Below are 18664 nucleotides of genomic sequence, written 5' to 3'. Positions count from 1 at the left end.
ACTTTTTGTATTCAAGTCCAATTTTCTAGTATTTGCTCAAGATATTTAACTGCTCCTTGTTTTGATACTAAAAATAGTATCTGTTTTGGTAGTCGCTAGCTTTTATAGTTGAAAGATTCAATAAAATTAACTTTAAAAAAAGAAGAACAAAAAAACCTGAGATATTGCATGACGTATTAACTCTATGTCATTGATGTTGCCTAGGAAAATAACTATTTAGTTACACGTTGGCTGTTTCAAATCTTATATTAACCTCTCATGATTTTTCTGGCGGTGAACATAATGTTTTATCAAAGGAGATTCTGTATGCTTTTAGCCAATGAGAAAAGACAATTAGCTTAGTCATATAATAATAAGGAATATCATCAATATTAAAACTGTAACAAACTTTTCTTACACAAAAGGTGTGAAGAATGAAACATGAAGATGAAAGATAACTGTATCCATTTTATTTTTCACTTTTAGGATTCGACAGAGATGACTATCCACCATCTGATTACAATATCCTTATTGCTATTTTCATGGTCGAATAATTTTCTAAGAATAGGGACCTATGTTCTTGTGGTCCATGATGCTGCAGACTCTTTACTAGCAGTAAGTATGAAACAATGGAAAACAAATGTGCTAGGAACAAAATTTCTAGTGTTCAGTTATTTTATATGTACAACTATGATGTGTCTGCACAATTGTATATTTTGAGGCAAGATACAGATGGTGCATTTGTGAACATAGTTCTGCCTGGTCCTGTAGTAGAATATATTCAAGTTTATGACAGATTGAACATAATGTATGAACTTCTAATTCAAAGGATATGTACTTTTGGAGGCCAAATTTGGCTAAAAATGACGGCATTTCAAATGATCTCAAGTTTGTAGAATTCAATGCTGAATCTATGTACTTTGTTATATTTGCTCTTCATTGGTAATATAGATATATATACAGTGAATTTGACAAATGCCATGACCCTTTTACTCAAAGATGCAAAAGAATTATATATATAAGTCATCCCAAAAGATTTTGCATTTTTTGCTGATAGAAATCAGTTTTGGCGACATTTGTGCTCTGAAATAGTTTAGCAAAAATGTTCCTGGAATTAGCCTGTTATGAAAAAAAATGAGTGCTTTAAATTCAGAAATTATTGCAATGTATTTATTAATGCTAAAAATGTGACAGTATCAGGTTGGCAATAAGAAAAACTTGCATCCATATTTTCAGTAGTGATTTTCCTTCATAAAAAGTTTGGAATTGCATTAATTAGATTTCCCATTTACATCACTGGTCAATGATTTGCAATAATAAATGCAGGCATTAATTTCTGAGTTTACAGTAAATCACCACTTCAATCATGTCACAGTCAAACTGTATCATCAGGATAAGTCTTAAACTTTATTTTTCATAAAGGTTTTTATTTAAGGACTAAAAAACGTAACAAACAATTGTATCCTATTTTTTTATTTTCAGGCAAATTGACTGGGCCAAATGAGCCCCAAAATCTACCTTCTTGTTTTATTGTCCCCTGCAGCCTAGCGGAGCAGGGGATATGGAAATGCTGATGTCTATCTGTCATTCGACATTGTAAGCGTTGTCACACTTACAGTTCTAGTCAGATTTCAATCAAAGTTATGTCAAAGCTTTACATCAGCAATTTTTTGGACTATTTTGAATCGACCATTTTTTAGGGTTATGCTCTTTAGAAATGTAAATAATTTGAAAATTACATTGTAGGCCCTCTCATATCAACATTTCTTTTTGAAGTTTAATGAAATTTGTTTCAAAGGAACATTGGCAAGGTCTCTGACGATTTGGAAAACCAGGGCTGATCGATTATTTTTATAAGAGTTATTCCCCTTTGAAATGCAAAAAATACAAAAATCATCATTGTAAGTGCTATCACACCTACAGTTAGAGTTAAAAAAAAATGTGACAAAGTTTAATTTGGCTAGGCCTAAACCCATGATCTCCTGAACTTTAGGTGAGCACACTACCTTTAAACTACCAAAACATTTCACTTATTTATACTAAGTGTCCAATCTGTCAAACATGATCAGGGAGGTTTAATGAATTGGCTGAAATTGATAATATGCTACTTCCATTATCAAACAAAGTCGGTAATGTTTTTTAAAAAGTGACAGAAACATAAGTTTTTTGTAAATACAGAAAAGATTTAATAATTGGAAGAATTTTCAAAAAGTGAACACAAATTTGAAAATGTACTACACATAGCAAAACATAATTTATGCAATCATGTACATTTGTATTAAAGAATTTTCCCTTCTAACATGAAATTTTAACATGAATAAAATTATCATCTTTTACAGGCAGCTAAAATGTCAAAGTATTGTGAAAAAGAGAGACTAACAGAATGTATATATTATGTATTCATGGTTGTATGGGTATCTACAAGATTAATCATATTCCCATATGTGTAAGTATAGCAAGAATTAATCTTCACTTTTTTATTTCTAAATATAAAGATTTTTGTAGATGAAATACATTAAATTATAAACGAAAGTGAACCATCGCCTGGTGAATCTGTAGTACGGAAGAATCCCTAAAGTGGGTTGTAACAATAAAACACAAAAAATGTACAGAGTCCCTAGGCAATGAAACATGTCGATCAATATGATTACTGCAGTAGTCCCTCAAGTGTTTTCGTTATAAGACTCTCTTCAAAACACCCTAAAGTTGATCTACAAATCAGCCGTTAGTTTTTAATAATGAGCAAAGACCCATGATGTAAGATATGCTACAAACGAGCTGGGGAAAACAAAATGTGGAACAATTCAAGATAGACAGCTCATAACACCTTTATCTAAGTTTGTGAATACTAATCCATTGTAAGGATCAACTGCTGTTTTAAGTCATAAAAATCATTGCAATTTTAAACTATATTATTCTTAAGCACTTTAACAAAAACAGGTACGAAATTTCATGCAGTTCATACCCGTTAACAGAGATTTGTTTATGTCTTGATGTCTGGTATAAATTTGATAGTTTTAAATTAAAAGATTCTGACTTTTTAGTCCTAAAAAAATTAACAATATCTAATGAAGAAATTTCCTGTCCCTTGAATTCCTTATCCTTGTATGTAGGATAATTTTGACTTTTTTTTTATAACTAAACACTAGTTATCTGAAAGTAGTAATTTATATAATTTTGATGTATGATTTTGTAAGATCATAACAAACATTTTGCAATATGTGAGAGTACTAAATTTTGTTATTAAACCGATTTACTTTCATTGTGTTGCATAAAGCTTAGTCACTGAATGGAACGTCTTTAGAAAAATTGTAAGATTGAAATACTGTATTGATAATTTTTGGCCTTGCCTATACATCTTGATTAACCTTTTGAAACTCATCTGTTTAATTCGCAATTTCAGATTATTATATACAACTGATTTTGAAATATTCCAAGTAGATGAACCAATGATCACATTAGTTAGACTTTGTTGGCAGTACAAAGTATTTAATGTTCTTCTTCATATGCTGCTAATACTTCACTTTTTCTGGACTTATATCATAATGAAGGCAGCCTACCTCCAAATTAAACAAGGAGAGGTAAGTGTTGAAATAATGAAAATACCATGAATTTTAGAGCAGGGGAGGTTAGCGATTAGAACTTGTTACAATTCTTTCCAAAGTCATCAAATTATAAACTAAGATGTAACAACTATTACCATTTCATCTTAATACTCTGAAATATCTAGTTCTCAATATTTACAATGTCCATATGTATATATGAACTCTGAAAATTTGGGTTACATCTTTAGTGCTGTTACACTCTAGTATATATATGTCATTTGCCTGCTAGCCAAATAAGTGTACTGATACAATACAATTAAGATTGACATCTGTCATGATCAAAAAATAAAATAGCCCATATCATAGTTAAATAATTTAGGCATGCAGACATAAGCACTTGTTATAAAAGGGATCTCATTTTAGGATTTAAATCTGCACGAACCCTGAACTAATGCAGAACATTAACCTTACAATTTTTGGCTGGATTAGATAACATTGTTTAACAACTACACGAAATTGCAGGGTGAAGATATAGGACGAATAATTCAATAATTTCAAATTTCAGATTTAAATTGAAGTTCCTCAAATTGACCAAACTACCAAACTTTTAACTGTCATAGTCTAAGTGATACATCTCAAATCTACTTACAGTTAAATTATAATGTCATAACTTCTTGTCTTTGTCTATGCACAGATGCATATATATGTATATGTTAAAGACAGCTACCAAATGACAAAATGAATAACCAAAAATACATACATACAATCTTTAATAATAGACAAATGTCTATACAATATGCCAAACTCTAAATTGTCCCATTTCTATAAAAGTTGTAAATAAATTAAACAGAAACTACTCAAACATCTACCATCAACACCAATTAAACTTACATAAATCTAAAGATATGACACAAGACAGTGTCTGACTTGGGACCGTCACAAGAATATGTGGCACACTTAAACTTTAAGAGATCTGAACCACCCACTTTTTCAAATCTCTATCAGTGGACAAACAAAACGTAAATCTTGAAAAAGATTTGATAAATGTATAAAAGTGCAATTTTAAAAGATTGTTTTGCAAATTTTGTGACCTACTGACCATGACACATATTAAGCTCATTTTATCAACTGATATATTTCCCCTCCCTTTCAAATCTTAATCGATGGACTTTTAAAATGTAAAACATAATGCAGATTTGATAAATGTATCAAAGTGCAATTTAAATGAGATTGTTATGTAAATTAAGTGACCTACTGACTGTGACACACATTAAAATCATTTTATCTACTGATACATTTCTTGTCAAGATTTTTTTTATCAGTATTGTGAATGTCTTGAACAAGTAACAAGCATAAATGGTGAAAACAGGAGTTATGCCCCTTGGAAATATACATTATGGAAAATTTTGTTGTAAGTCCTCTGGTGCCTACATTTCAAGCCTGAATTTTATAAAATTAATATCAAAGGATTATCTGAGCAATTTCAAACAAGTACGAAATAAGAACTTATCAATTTTTTTTTACATTTAATAGTTATGCCTCTTGGAAATGTAAACTATATGGAAAATTGCATTATAAGTCCTCTCATGCTTATATTTCTAGTCTATTTTTGTCTCACCTGTGACAATAAAATAAAATTAAAAAGTATAATAAACCTCACTTACAATCCATTATGATTTGAATTCCAATTCATTTACTAATATAAAAGTGTTGTCTAAAATTTATATATATATTATTATTGTAATGAATCATTTGAAAGGTGAGAAATTGTTATTTTTGAAATGCTATAAAAATGTCCTAAGATTTCAAACTATTCCTTTTAAAAAAAAATTCTATGTTTGACCAGACATCAGTTTGAATTAAAACATGTAATATTCAGTAAACTATATGTGAAATTACAATATGTTGTCAATAAGTTTCCATGGGGAGATAATCTAATATCTTTTTATATGAAATATTCATTATCTCTCTTTAGGACTTCATGAAAACATAATTTAGCTTAACATATATTTAACTGAGTATTTAGGCATTAATTTAACAAGAGTTTTGAATCATGCAAGGAAAAATCAAACATTTTAGAAGAGATCATTCAAAAACTTAAAATTGGGCAGATATTTTAGCAAGTCTGATGACCAATATATTGACGTTTATCTTATGTGTCTAAACAAATTTTTGAAAATACTTACTAGTCCGAATAAAATATTACTAATTTGGGGCATTGGACTAGTGGCTAACATTGCAGACTTTTACCTTTCAAATGATACATCACAATAATTATATCCCTAAAAAGTTCACATTTTCATTTGACTGTGAGACCCTTAGTGTTAACATTATCATTGTAGTCATGAGGTGGAATTAAAATTTTTAGGATTTAAAGATTTAAAAAAATCTTATAGCATTAAAAAAATGCTTTTTTTCATCGTTTACACTTTGAGGACTACTACCGGACTACAGCAGTTGGTTAAAATGAGTTGAACAGCGCGATTTGATGAAACAAACTGTAATTTGGTCAGAATTTGGATAGAGCTACATACAATACACGGGTGTCATTCGGTTTATCGAGAGAAATGATCGTGAAAGAATACCTAACGGTGGTCAAGCATGAAACAAATCCGAAAAAAATTATGTCTGTCAAAATGATTCAACATTCTCAATAATACTGTGCAATAAGATCTATAGAATATGCAGAACTTTATGAGAAAAACACAAAAGGCGCAATACAAGTCTATGGGATTCATTAAAAAAAGAATACGCTTTGTACCTATAATGACAACATTTCAGTATATAATGATATATTTGAAACTGAATCATTGGTGTGACAGATAATACAGTAAAATGAAAGTTTTTTTTCCCTTGAAACCGTTCATTTTGTTATTAAAAACACTGAATTTTGATGATTTTTTATTAAAATTGATCGTGAAAGATCAGGCAACGCATTATTACGATCGTGAAAGACAATGCGTGACCAGACAGACGCAGTACGTTTGTGTTTTTTTTTTTACCTGTAAGGCTAAAGGACATTTGCGCTTTAAACTTTAATACACCTGAACAAAATTGACAAGACATTTGCGCTTTTTACCTTTAAAAGTTGTATATCTGTAATCTTTAGAAATTTTACCAAAGTCATGGAAAGATGTTCACATATTCTTTGAAAGTTCATCCGAACAAACGAGAAATTCAGAAAAAAATATTTGGGTAAACCAGAAAAGCAATTTTTCACCTAAGCAATTAAAATATGTAATAAAAAAATATACCTTCATTTGCTACTTTTCTAGATAACAGCGGATTTTTGTAAAAACTTTATGAAAATCTTCTTTACATAAATATGCTCTTAATATGTATAAAAATTCTATGGAAATAATTAATTTTTAACAAAGTTTCAGGATTTTAGGGAAAAAATGGCATATTTTTGCGATATATTTATCAAATTTAAAAAAAAATCGTTATTGACTTTTTCATTAAAATTGGTACAAATAATCTTCATACATAATCAAACCTAATGCCATTTTATAAAAGAGGGGTCCATGTACTCGTTTTCAAGTTAAATCAGTTTAAATGATAAAAAACAGTCGAAAAATGCATCTTTTCCCAATATGTCACAGTTTGACGTCGCGAAAAATAACATTTTACGTTAGCAACTTCATTACCTCCCCTGTAACTGTATCGTATGCCCTTAACATTCTGATATAACCATGTATTACTGACAAAGTACTGTGCATTCCAAATATATGACAATCCACAACTATCTAGAATAGATTTGATATTATTAATTTAACACTTTTCCTTCAAAGTTATTATAAAAACGGGTCTAGAAAAGTAGATCTACAAGATAAAAGGACCTTCAGGAGTGTAAATTTTTGAAAAAGTAAAAGTATATATGTATCTGTAATGCATAATGCATCTGCCCTGGAAATATATGCATGTGTACGTTTTTTTTTGTTATGTTACCTTCAGTTATAAGGGAGCTACCATTTGATTTTTATGGGGTGGGGGGCTAGGATGTCCTGCATTTTTTTTAGTTGTAATCTCTGTCCTGCCTTTTTATTTTTCACTCTATTCGGTCCTGCCTTTTTTTATTAGTTTATCCTAACTTATTCTACATAAATTGTCATCCGGCCTTTTTTTTTTTTACTTAAAACTCCTCTCCTGCCTTTTTTCCACAATTCATCCTAGCCCCCCCCCCCCCCCCCCCCCCCCCCCCATAAAAATCAAATAGTAGCCCTCTAAGGAGTATCGTTCATGCGTACATCGTATGACAATATTGGCTAATTAATTGTATATTTCGTGGTTGCGCTGACATAAACTAAAAAGGTACCAAGATAACGTTATTTATACTATAAATATCATTTTATTCTGCTATCACCTAAGTTGAACAAAGGTATACTCGATTGTTTGATCAGTTTGTTCACAATAGCTATACGTCATTGTACCAACTTAGTGGGGAAATTACCAATCAATGTACCTCGCAATCGATTGTGCATGATGCCCAGCTTGAACTGTAATTTAGCTGATATTGCTATAAGGCACCTAGTCGGTTTGGTATTATAAGATAATCAGATCCAATGGCATTGAACAATTATGGCCCTTTTCACCAACAAAAGAGAACTGGAATGAGTCATGCAAATCCGATATTTGCTATACCAATAAAAATATAAACTACCATATAATTAAATAATAAGTTGAACGTTTTTGTAGCATCAGATCTTTCACGATCCTTTTCACGATCTTCAAAAAGCTGTACACTATCTTTCAAGATCAAAAAAATCAATTTTTATACGCCTGTTTATGGGACGTATTATGGTATACCGTTATCCGTCCGTCGTCAACATGACGGACATTAATACAAAAACGCTTTAACCAATATGCATGAAACTTTGGAAAATTGTTTATATCTATTGATGTGAGCTCCCTTTCTTTTTTTATAAATTTCGGATTTACCGTTTCCGAGTTTTGGGGTTTTATTCATTAAAAAAGGGGGGATTTTCCAGTTTTCGGACAATAATTCGAAAACAATTTCACCAATTTGCATGAAACTTTTGTGAATTGTTTATATCTATTGACATGAGCTCCCTTTCGTTTTTTTATAAATTTCAGATGTACCATTTCCGAGTTTTGGGGTTTTATTCATTAAAAAAGGGGGGATTTTCCAGTTTTCAGACAATAACTCAAAAACAATTTCACCAATTTGCAAGAAACTTTTGTGAATTGTTTATTTCTATGGACATGAGCTCCCTTTTGATTTTTATAAATTTTAGACTATACGTTTCCGATTTATGGGTTTTTTTTCATTACAAAAAGGGGGATTTTCCAGTTTTCAGACAATAACTCAAAAATGATGAAACTTTGGTAAATTGTTTATATCTATTGATGTAAGCTACCTTTTGATTTTTATAAATTTTCGATTTTACGTTTCCGTGTTATAAGATTTTATTTGTTTATAGTCTGACAACAGATTTACTAAGTATTGTGCAACAGCACAGTGTATTGCACAACAACACAGTGTATTGTACAACAGCAAGAAATCTTTAATTGAATATAAATTCAATTCATATAACCAATTTCAAGTTCTTTGACTACATTTATTCAGAAACCTATAATATGTCAAATATTTAATTACAATCCAAATTCAGACCTGTATCAAGCTTGAATATTGTGTCCATTTTTGCCCCAACTGTTCAGGGTTGGACCTCTGCGGGCGTATCCAGCTGCGCTCAGCGAAGCAGTTTTTTGTAAATATTTCCATTTTTGCAAAAAAAATGGAATGACATTTTTCAAAGAAAAGTTGTTTAGTCATTCGAATTATGAAAAAAAATCTTGTTTGTTTACATATTCAATGTCATTGAAATGGCGAGGAGCAATCTGCCTTTTGTAGTTTTATAAAAACGGTTTACTCTTAAACCTTGATTTTTCTCAGATACTGATCATTATGTTAAACCATTTTGACAGACAGTTTTATATTTTTGTAAATTTGTCTGCATAATTCATGATATTAGATTAGTAATTGACCTTGCACAAGTCTTCTCGATAAAATTGAATTCACAATCCTATACCAGAACTTTCACGATCCAATCGTAATACTTGACCACCGTTAGGTATTCTTTCACGATCTTTTTTCTCGATAAACCCAATGACACCTGTGCAATAATTAGAAAAGCAACACTTACAATCAAGTCACAGTAACAAAAAAGGCGACCATGCATGATGATGTCACATAGAAAGAACACAATCTTTTTGCAACTCGATGAAAGAGATCAGAGTTTGCTTTCAAATTGCTCAAAAAATTATTACAAAAACAGATTCCAACATTGTATCTTGTGCGATACAATATTTCTCCATATTGGACAACTCTCAATTTAGTGGTACAGATTTTATTTTAAAATTTAAACAAAAGTGTGAAATTATCATGAATCTATAAATTATATTCCTGATATTTAATAATTCAGAATGTTATATACTGCACCTACATAATGTCATTGTTACTCTTAAAATGATTGTTTTCTTAATATCCAGTGGCAAATATTTCATGGCCCAATTAAAAAAAATGTTGCCTTCTACACATTTTTCTTGGTTAACATTCATATATATAAATAGGGAATATAAAAAATGAAATTTGAAATGGTAAAGTACATGGGGGAAAAAAATGTGTTGCTTTGCTAATATTATATATCACTTTTTCAGATAAAGGACATCAGAAGTGATTCTGAAGAAGGAAACAGTGAAGGAGAGAAAATAGAAGATGAAATCAACCGTAACAGTGACACAAACAATGGATATATATCCCAAAACAATGTCAAATAAATAACCTGTATACACAAAAGACGTCATAAGGGGTTACATCATTTATGTGTTCCAAAGTTCATTCCATGCATATATATGTGTGCAGTACATGCACAAACTTAGACCCTTGTTGTTGTTCGTTGTTCGTTGTCGTTCGTCAGGTGAACAAATCCTGTAAAAAGTTAAGCTTATTTTTATAGTTTTGAAATCCATTTTGTTTGTTCATTCCAAGTTCATTTTTTATTAAGCATATTTTTTTTCAACGAAATGTTCTTGAGATTGCATTGTTGTTTTTTTTTTCTAGAAGAAAGTACAGTGAAAACTGTTTTAAGAGGCCACTTAAGGGAGAGCAAAAAGTGGTCTCATAAGTCTTTTAATACAGGTTCAATCTATATGAAATGCACTACAGAGGGACCCAAAAATTAATTGTCTTTTAACACCGTTATTTGCTTAAAACGTGGTCTCTTAAGCAGGTTTGACTGTATAACAAGATTTTATTTTTAATGGATCTCAGACCCATGTTCGAGCAAACCAAAATGTAGTGAACTTTTAATCAGATGATCATTTAAACAATAAAAAAAAAGTTGCTTTATACATTTGTTAAATTTTATTTAAATTACATTGATACATCATTTCATACATTAGATTTACATAAATGAAAAACTCTAACTCTGTTTCTCTTTAAAATTTAAAAGCCTACAAAAAAATGCTGCTTGCATGATTACATATGTATTTTAATGTGAATTTGAATGAAAGGAGATTCAAAGGAATGACCATAGAGCCTTGGACAGTAGATAAATGTCATTATTAGGGGTGTAGCTCTAAATCACCCATAAAGAGTTGTGTATAAATTTAAATGTGGAATACCTGTATTCAGATGAAAAATTTCGTTCTCTTTTAACTGAAGATCATGATGACTAACAAATTAGGAGAAAATATATATAGCTAGCTAATCTGATCAAATACTGAATTAATGGATTATGAAAGTTAAATCCAATCTTTCATCCGTCCATCACACTCAGTATATAAGATTTAATTGCCAAATAATTTTATATTTATTTATATTTTATTTGTTTATACTTTAGATTTGCATAATACATGTATTTGTTTATTTGGATGTATAGTTTGAAAAGAGTGTGATTTAAGTTACATTTAGTGTGGTGCAAATGTTATGCTTTATTTGTATGATGTGCATAAGAACATATTAACATTCTGGAAAGGCACTTAAAAAGTGATTTTCAGTGATTATATCAAAACACACCCATTTGAAAAATAGTTCAAACCTAATGAAATTGAAACATCTTTACCAAATAGACTAAAGTTTTAAACAGATCACAACTTTTCATATGTGAAGTGTGTTTTTTTTTAAATTTGTTTAACATTAATCCCATGAATGGAAACTTTCACTAAATTTTGGCCCAAATATTGGACTTTCCCTTCTACTTTGTCAAGTTGAATAATTTTAAACAATAGAAGTAATATTTAATTAAAGTTTTTACCTTATGAGATGTTTTATATAATGAGATGTTAATATTATATAATGAGATGTTGATATTATATACTTTAGAATTTGATCAAATTGACTGAAACTGTAAACTTTTTCATAATATAATATGCTGACATCATCAAACCATGTCTGTGGATGCCAAAGTCCCAACATGTACCTGGGAAAATATGAATTAACAGAAGTATCAAATTGTATAGGAAAATGTTACATTTTGCCCTCCACAACATGTTATGAAAATGTTTCCATGTTTACTGAACATTTTCATGTTTTAAACAATATTATTTATATGCTCCACTTTATAAATAAGGGTCTATACATAATTATCAACTATTGATTCATTTATTTTTGTGGGTACTAATTTTTCGAGGATTATAAAAAATTTTATTTTTGTGGTTTTCCAATAGAAAATTTGTTCTTCGTTGAACATTTAAATTTGTGGTTCACCCGTACCCACAAAATACACGAAAATTGGTATCCCACGAATAATAATGAATCCACAGTATCTCTGTTTAGATATTGATACTAAAGTTATTCATTGGAAGAGAACAAATATTTGGATTGCTTGAAATTTTATTGATGCAATAACAAAATTATACATCATTTTTGATGAATGAAGTTTTGTACAAAATGTAGTGACAAATAGTATCTGTTATCTTTTGTCTATGTGAGTGTGTATGTGTGTTTTTTTAAATGCTTTAATTCAGAAAAAGAAAAAAAGAGGAAAATGTATTTAAAATGGAATGGCTTAAATAATTAAAAAAATTATTATATAATTTGTTAGGCCTTTCAGGAACATTACAACAAATCACTGTACAACCATCATTTCAGTATAATTTGTTCATGCCAGTGGCCTGAAAAATCCAGGATTTTCAAAAAGGGCCCTACCAAAAATATAAAGCAGGAGGAGATGGGGCTCTACTGTCAAAAATCAGAATAATGTATTTCAAAAATGCAAATTTTTACCATATAGGGGTCTTCGGCACTGTGGGCCCCTTCCAACCTTGATTTACCCGCGTTATAAAGTCAAAACATTTAGAAATGGATATTTAAGATTAGCTTAGAATAGATAATAGATATTACATTAGTACTGATGTTGTGCATTATAACAATATATTTTATTTTTAGCATTGTAGTATGAATAATGTGTGAATATTTTTGGTAGTTTATATGATACTTACAAGTAAAAAGATAGCCGTGCATTCGTTCTATCATCAAACATCTAATAAGTAGTATTTTAAGGTAGATTTAGACCATCATGCTGTCTTTGTAATGCTTTTCAAATAATTTAGAATTTAGTTCATGGCCAGGCATTAAATGTTTGCAATTTTTTTTAAAGTTCAATCTTATTCAAATACTTATCCTATATCAGCTTAGCTGAGAATGATCTGTGTTTTACTTTCTATTTTCATAATCAGTGTGTCAACCAGTAAAACTCCCACCTTGAAATTTGTCCAGGTATGTAATGTTAAGGGAGCTACCATTTGATTTTTATGGGGGGGGGCTAGGATGAAAAATTTTGTCCTGCATTTTTTTTTTAGTAATCTCTGTCCTGCATTTTTATTTTTCACTCTATTCGGTCCTGCATTTTTTTTTTTTTATTAGTTTATCCTGACTTTTTTTTACATAAATTGTCATCCTGCCTTTTTTTTTTTACTCAAAACTCCTGTCCTGCCTTTTTTCAAATTTCATCCAAGCCCCCTCCCCCATAAAAATCAAATGGTAGCTCCCTAATTTGAATCCAGAAGATCACCCAAAGGTCTTTAGTGTAGAAAGTAACAGAGAGCATTGTCTGATCCTTGTCAGGGAAACATAGACACAGGATCAGTATTTCATTCAGATTAGTAGATTTAGCTTTTTGGAAAGATAATTTAAAATACCTGAAAAATGTCATAGTGAAGAACTTAAAAGATTTGAATTTAAATTGAAAAATTCCTTTTTAATGTGATTCACTGGTGGCAGTGCTCAACAGGAAATGAAATAAATTAACATGTTTTGTAGTTATAATATCTGAGATAAAATTCAGTTTCATTTAAAAGTAATTGATTGATTACGTTAAATAGAAGAAATAGTGTATGTAGGGATTTATATAATTTTTTTCATCATAGTCGCTTTATTTCCAATTAGTATTGAATCATTTAAGTGCCATCTAGTTTTACTTAGTTGATCCTGTTTACTTTGATTTATTTATTTTTCGTGTTAAAGGAAATATTATGTTTTTGTGGATATTAGATTTCGCAAAGTCTGCATACAACTCTTTAGAAAATTTGTACTCCCTTGAACATTTCAATTCATGGTTAACCTTACATCCTTGGAATCAACTGAAATTGGTATCACAAGAATAATAATAAAACCTCAGTATTCCACTTACATATTTTAAACATGTTTTAAACTCTAACTTAACATTTACACTGTCCGTCTTGACTGAACTGAAGTTTATAAAATGTATATGAAGGAAATTTATTGATCACTCTTTACAAGATTATCAATAAATACAAAAAGCTATCTTTAGTTCTGAGGAGTTTTATCAAGACTAATACATTGTTTTGGTGGTATAGTAATTATTTTAAGACTAATACATGAAATAGTTGGCACTGGATATTAAGCAAGCAACAATCACTCAATCAAGACTAATACATATTTTTGCAATATATTTACTGATATTAGTCTTCTTATACATTGCGGTTGATATAAAAGACAAAGTGTGAATATTCACCTTTTTTTTTTCTTTTTTTTTTTTATCAAAGAAGTTATTTTGTTTAGCCAAACTGTAGTGCCTTATTATTCCCTGGGTGATGCTTACACATTTGAATTGCTATTGCACCTTTAATATAAGATCTTTCTAACTTTTGTTGATATATTTTCTTAAAAAAAGTTTTTAGATTTGAACTTAGTATATAGTGACAATCCTTAAAGAGATGACATGCAATAGTAGCTTCAGTATCGAAACAAAAAAACATGAAAACCACGATTTAAAATGAATTTAGCGACTTTTTATCGTTTGATAATGAGCTACGCAATTTAAAAATGCATTGGATTCTTTTTATTGTTTATTTCTTCTTTGTATTTTAAAACTTGTTATTACATGTTGATTGATAATATATGTTGTTATTTTCATATCATAATCAGTACTGTAAATATATATACGAAAGTATGTCTTGACCAAGTTTTGTTATGTGTTTTTTTATGTATCAATTTGATTTATACTAAATTTGGGGGTTAAATGACAGAATTAATAATTCTGAATTATTTGTATCAAGATTATATGTTTTCATTTGTTATATTTGAAAGTTTATCAAGAAGGGAGACAATCTTTAAAATTAATCAAGACTTTATTCAGATTTCCAAGTGTTAAATGAAATGTTATTATTGTATAATTTAAAGTATTTCTTTCCAAAATAAAACTAATGCAATGCTCATTTTGTTTAATTGATATAGACACATTTTTAAGAAAGTGATGTTTGCTATCAAAGGACTTTCTTAGCTAGGATTTCCTGACCTCTGTCCTAATTGTTGGAATACAAAAAATTGAATAAAAAGTCAAAAATATTATTATTACATAAAAATGCATAGAATATAACCAATAATGATGATAATTATAAGATTAATTATTATTATTAGTTTTATTATTAAGATAATAAATAATATTTATCTAATAATTGTACACTTAAACTTAACAAACATAACCCTGAAAAATATAACTATGTTTTATATTAGAATTGAACAAATTATTTGTAAATAGTGACAAGTAAATATAATTGATAAAAATCATTACATATTTTTGAGTTAGTTGAATTTGAAGTGTCACAGTTTCATACTTTACAAAGTTCAAAGGCAAATCTTGTACATCTTTCATATAGTGCAGTGACAAATCAAGAAAAATTTGCTTATTTTTATACGACCGCAAAAAAATTTTTGTGGTCGTATATTGGTATGACGTTGGCATCGTCGTCGTCGTCGTCGTCCGAAGACACATTGGTTTTCGCACTCTAACTTTAGTTTAAGTGAATGGATCTCTATGAAATTTTACCACAAGGTTCAATACCACAAAAGGAAGGTTGGGATTGATTTTGGGGGTTATGGTACCAACAGTAAAGGAATTAGGGACCAAAAAGGGGCCAAAAATAAGCATTTTTGTAACTTCCAGACATAACTTGTGTGTTAGTGTATGGATCTCTCTGACATTGTACCACAAGGTTCCATATCACAAAAGGAATGCTGGGATTGATTTTGGGGGTAATTGCCTCAAAATTTTAGGAATTAGGGGCCAAAAAAGGGGCAAAAAACAAGCATTTTTCTAGTTTCATGACAATAACTTGTGTGTCAGTGTATGGATCTTTCTGAAATTGTACTACAAGGTTCCATATTACAAAGGGAAAGCTGGAATTGAGTTTGGGGGTAATTGCCAAAATGTTTAGGAATTGGGGGGCCAAAAAGGGGCCAAAAATAAGCATTTTTCTAGTTTCCAGACAATAACTTGTGTTCAAGTGTATGGATCTCTCTGAAATTGTACTGCAAGGTACGATACTACAAAGGGAAGGCTGGGATTGATGATGGGGGTAATTGACTCAATATTTTAGGAATTAGGGGCCAAAAAGGGGCAAAAAACAAGCATTTTTCTAGTTTCAGGACAATAACTTGTGTGTAAGTGTATGGATCTTTCTGAAATTGTACTACAAGGTTCCATATCACAAAAGGAAAGTTGGGTTTGAATTTGGGGGTAATTGCCCTAAACGTTTAGGAATTTGGGGCCAAAAAAGGACAAAAAACACATTTTTCTAGTTTCCAGACAATAACTTGTGTTCAAGTGTATGGATCTTTCTGAAATTGTACTGCAAGGTACCATACAACAAAGGGAAGGCTGGGATTGAGTTTGGGGGTGATGAATCATAAGGGGGTTCAAAAAATTTGGGGGGGGGGGATATTTTTTTTTTCCTTTTTTTTCTTTTTTTCTTTTTTTTTTTCTTTTAAAATTTTCCATTTTAAGTTGGTTATTTCTGATTTATATTTAAAAGCAAATAATAATGATATGGTAGGAGATACACACCAAAGAGGATGTGTAAATTATTATATAATAAGTAATGTGCAATAGCAAGAAATTTTCAATTGCACAGTATTGCACAATAGCAAGAAATCTTCAATTGCACAGTATTGCGCAATAGCAAGAAATCTTCAATTGCACAGTATTGCGCAATAGCAAGAAATATCCAATAGCACAATATTGCGCAATAGCAAGAAATTGTCAATTGTACAGTATTGCGCAATAGCAAGAAATATTTAATTGCACAGTATTGTGCAAAAGAAGATACTTTGTATAAATTGCTTATTTCTTGACCAATTTCAATGGGGTTTTATTCTTGAATTCTTGGGGTTCTTTAATATGCTGAATCTAACCGTGTATTTAGTTTTTGGATTTTGGGCCCCGATTTTAAATTGGTCCACATTGAGGTCCAAAGGGTCCAAAATTAAACTTTGTTTGATTTCATCAAAAATTGAATTATTGGGGTTCTTTGATATGCCGAATCTAACCGTGTATTTAGATTCTTAATTTTTGGTTCCGTTTTCAAATTGGGCTACATTAAGGTCCAAAGGGTCCAAAATTAAACTTAGTTTGATTTTAACAAAAATTGAATTCTTAGGGTTCTTTGATATGCTGAATCTAAATATGTATTTAGATTTTTGATTATGGGCCCAGTTTTCAAGTTGGTCCAAATCGGGGTCCAAAATTAAACTTTGTTTGATTTCAACAAAAATTGAATATATGGGGTTCTTTGATATGCTGAATCTAACCATGTATTTAGATTTTTGATTTTTGGGCCCCGTTATCAACTTTGTCCACATTGAGGTCAAAAGGGTCCAAAATTAAACTTTGTTTGATTTCATCAAAAATTGAATTCTTGGGGTTCTTTGATATGCTGAATCTAACCATGTATTTAGATTTTGGATATTGGACCATAATAGGTGAATTCATTCTGTGTCAGAAACCTATGCTGTGTCAAATATTTAATCACAATCCAAATGCAAAGCTGTATCAAGCTTGAATGTTGTGTCCATACTTGCCCCAACTGTTCAGGGTTCGACCTCTGCGGTCGTATCAAGCTGCGCCCTGCGGAGCATTTTATTAGAGTTTAATGAACCGACTTACCTCACAGCTGAAAATCCACATAAGGATAGAGTAAACATTATACTATCATTTTAGCCCTGTCATACAGTTTACCTATGGTGCAGATTTTTATAAAATCGTGATTAGTGTGACTTTTTCTTGTTTTTCATGATCTGACATAGGAACAGTTATTTATAATTAATTCTGGATTGATGATTTCAACAATATTTTGCTTAAACTTAATATCATAGGACAGTACATACATGTATAGAATCAATTGCATAAGGCATTTTTATCAATTTTACCATCTGTCTAAGTGTAATAAATTTCTTTCATATTGCATTCGTAGTCAAAATCACAAAAAATATCAGAACAACCAATGCCCTAAAGGTTTTATATACAAAAATTTGACAGAACATACAGATTTAACTTTTAGACTAAAAGGCACTGTATTCAGCTTGCATTGTCAGTTACTTACTGAACCGTGAGAAAGGAACCTGTTCCTGATGCTTTACATGACTGAGCATGATGTTGCTTTTCAAAGGCTAACAGAAATTCAATACCGGTAGGATGATCTGTTTGTGAAATAGAAATCATTTTGATGTGTTGTTGCTAGATATGTTTGTTCCATTCTTTCAGAGTAAAATGATAGCAAGTATACAACTGCTTAATTACAAGTGCAAACTAGAAAATGATTTTTGTTGAGCCTGCAACTTCTGTCGCAGAAAGCGAGACATAGGGATAGTGATCTGGCGA

The 18664-nt window shown here is 30.2% G+C and overlaps 1 protein-coding gene across 2 annotated transcripts in view; it reads left to right on the top strand.

The window, feature by feature from the left end:
- LOC127730228 (ceramide synthase 5-like) overlaps positions 1 to 15224 on the top strand; it is a 39389-nt gene extending 24165 nt beyond the window's left edge. For both annotated transcript variants that reach the window (XM_052238520.1, XM_052238521.1), the window contains exons 8-11: positions 466 to 594; positions 2319 to 2425; positions 3383 to 3560; positions 10203 to 15224. In XM_052238520.1, the coding sequence (XP_052094480.1) occupies positions 466 to 594; positions 2319 to 2425; positions 3383 to 3560; positions 10203 to 10322 (534 nt within the window). In that variant the 3' untranslated portion in view covers positions 10323 to 15224. The remainder of the gene's footprint in view (positions 1 to 465; positions 595 to 2318; positions 2426 to 3382; positions 3561 to 10202) is intronic.
- Positions 15225 to 18664: the final 3440 nt, after the last annotated feature.

Source organism: Mytilus californianus, unplaced genomic scaffold, assembly GCF_021869535.1.
Source record: "Mytilus californianus isolate M0D057914Y unplaced genomic scaffold, xbMytCali1.0.p SCAF_2, whole genome shotgun sequence".
NCBI lineage: Eukaryota > Metazoa > Mollusca > Bivalvia > Mytilida > Mytilidae > Mytilus > Mytilus californianus.
The sequence above is the reverse complement of the archived record's forward strand: the minus strand, read 5'-3'. Positions and strand labels throughout refer to the sequence as shown.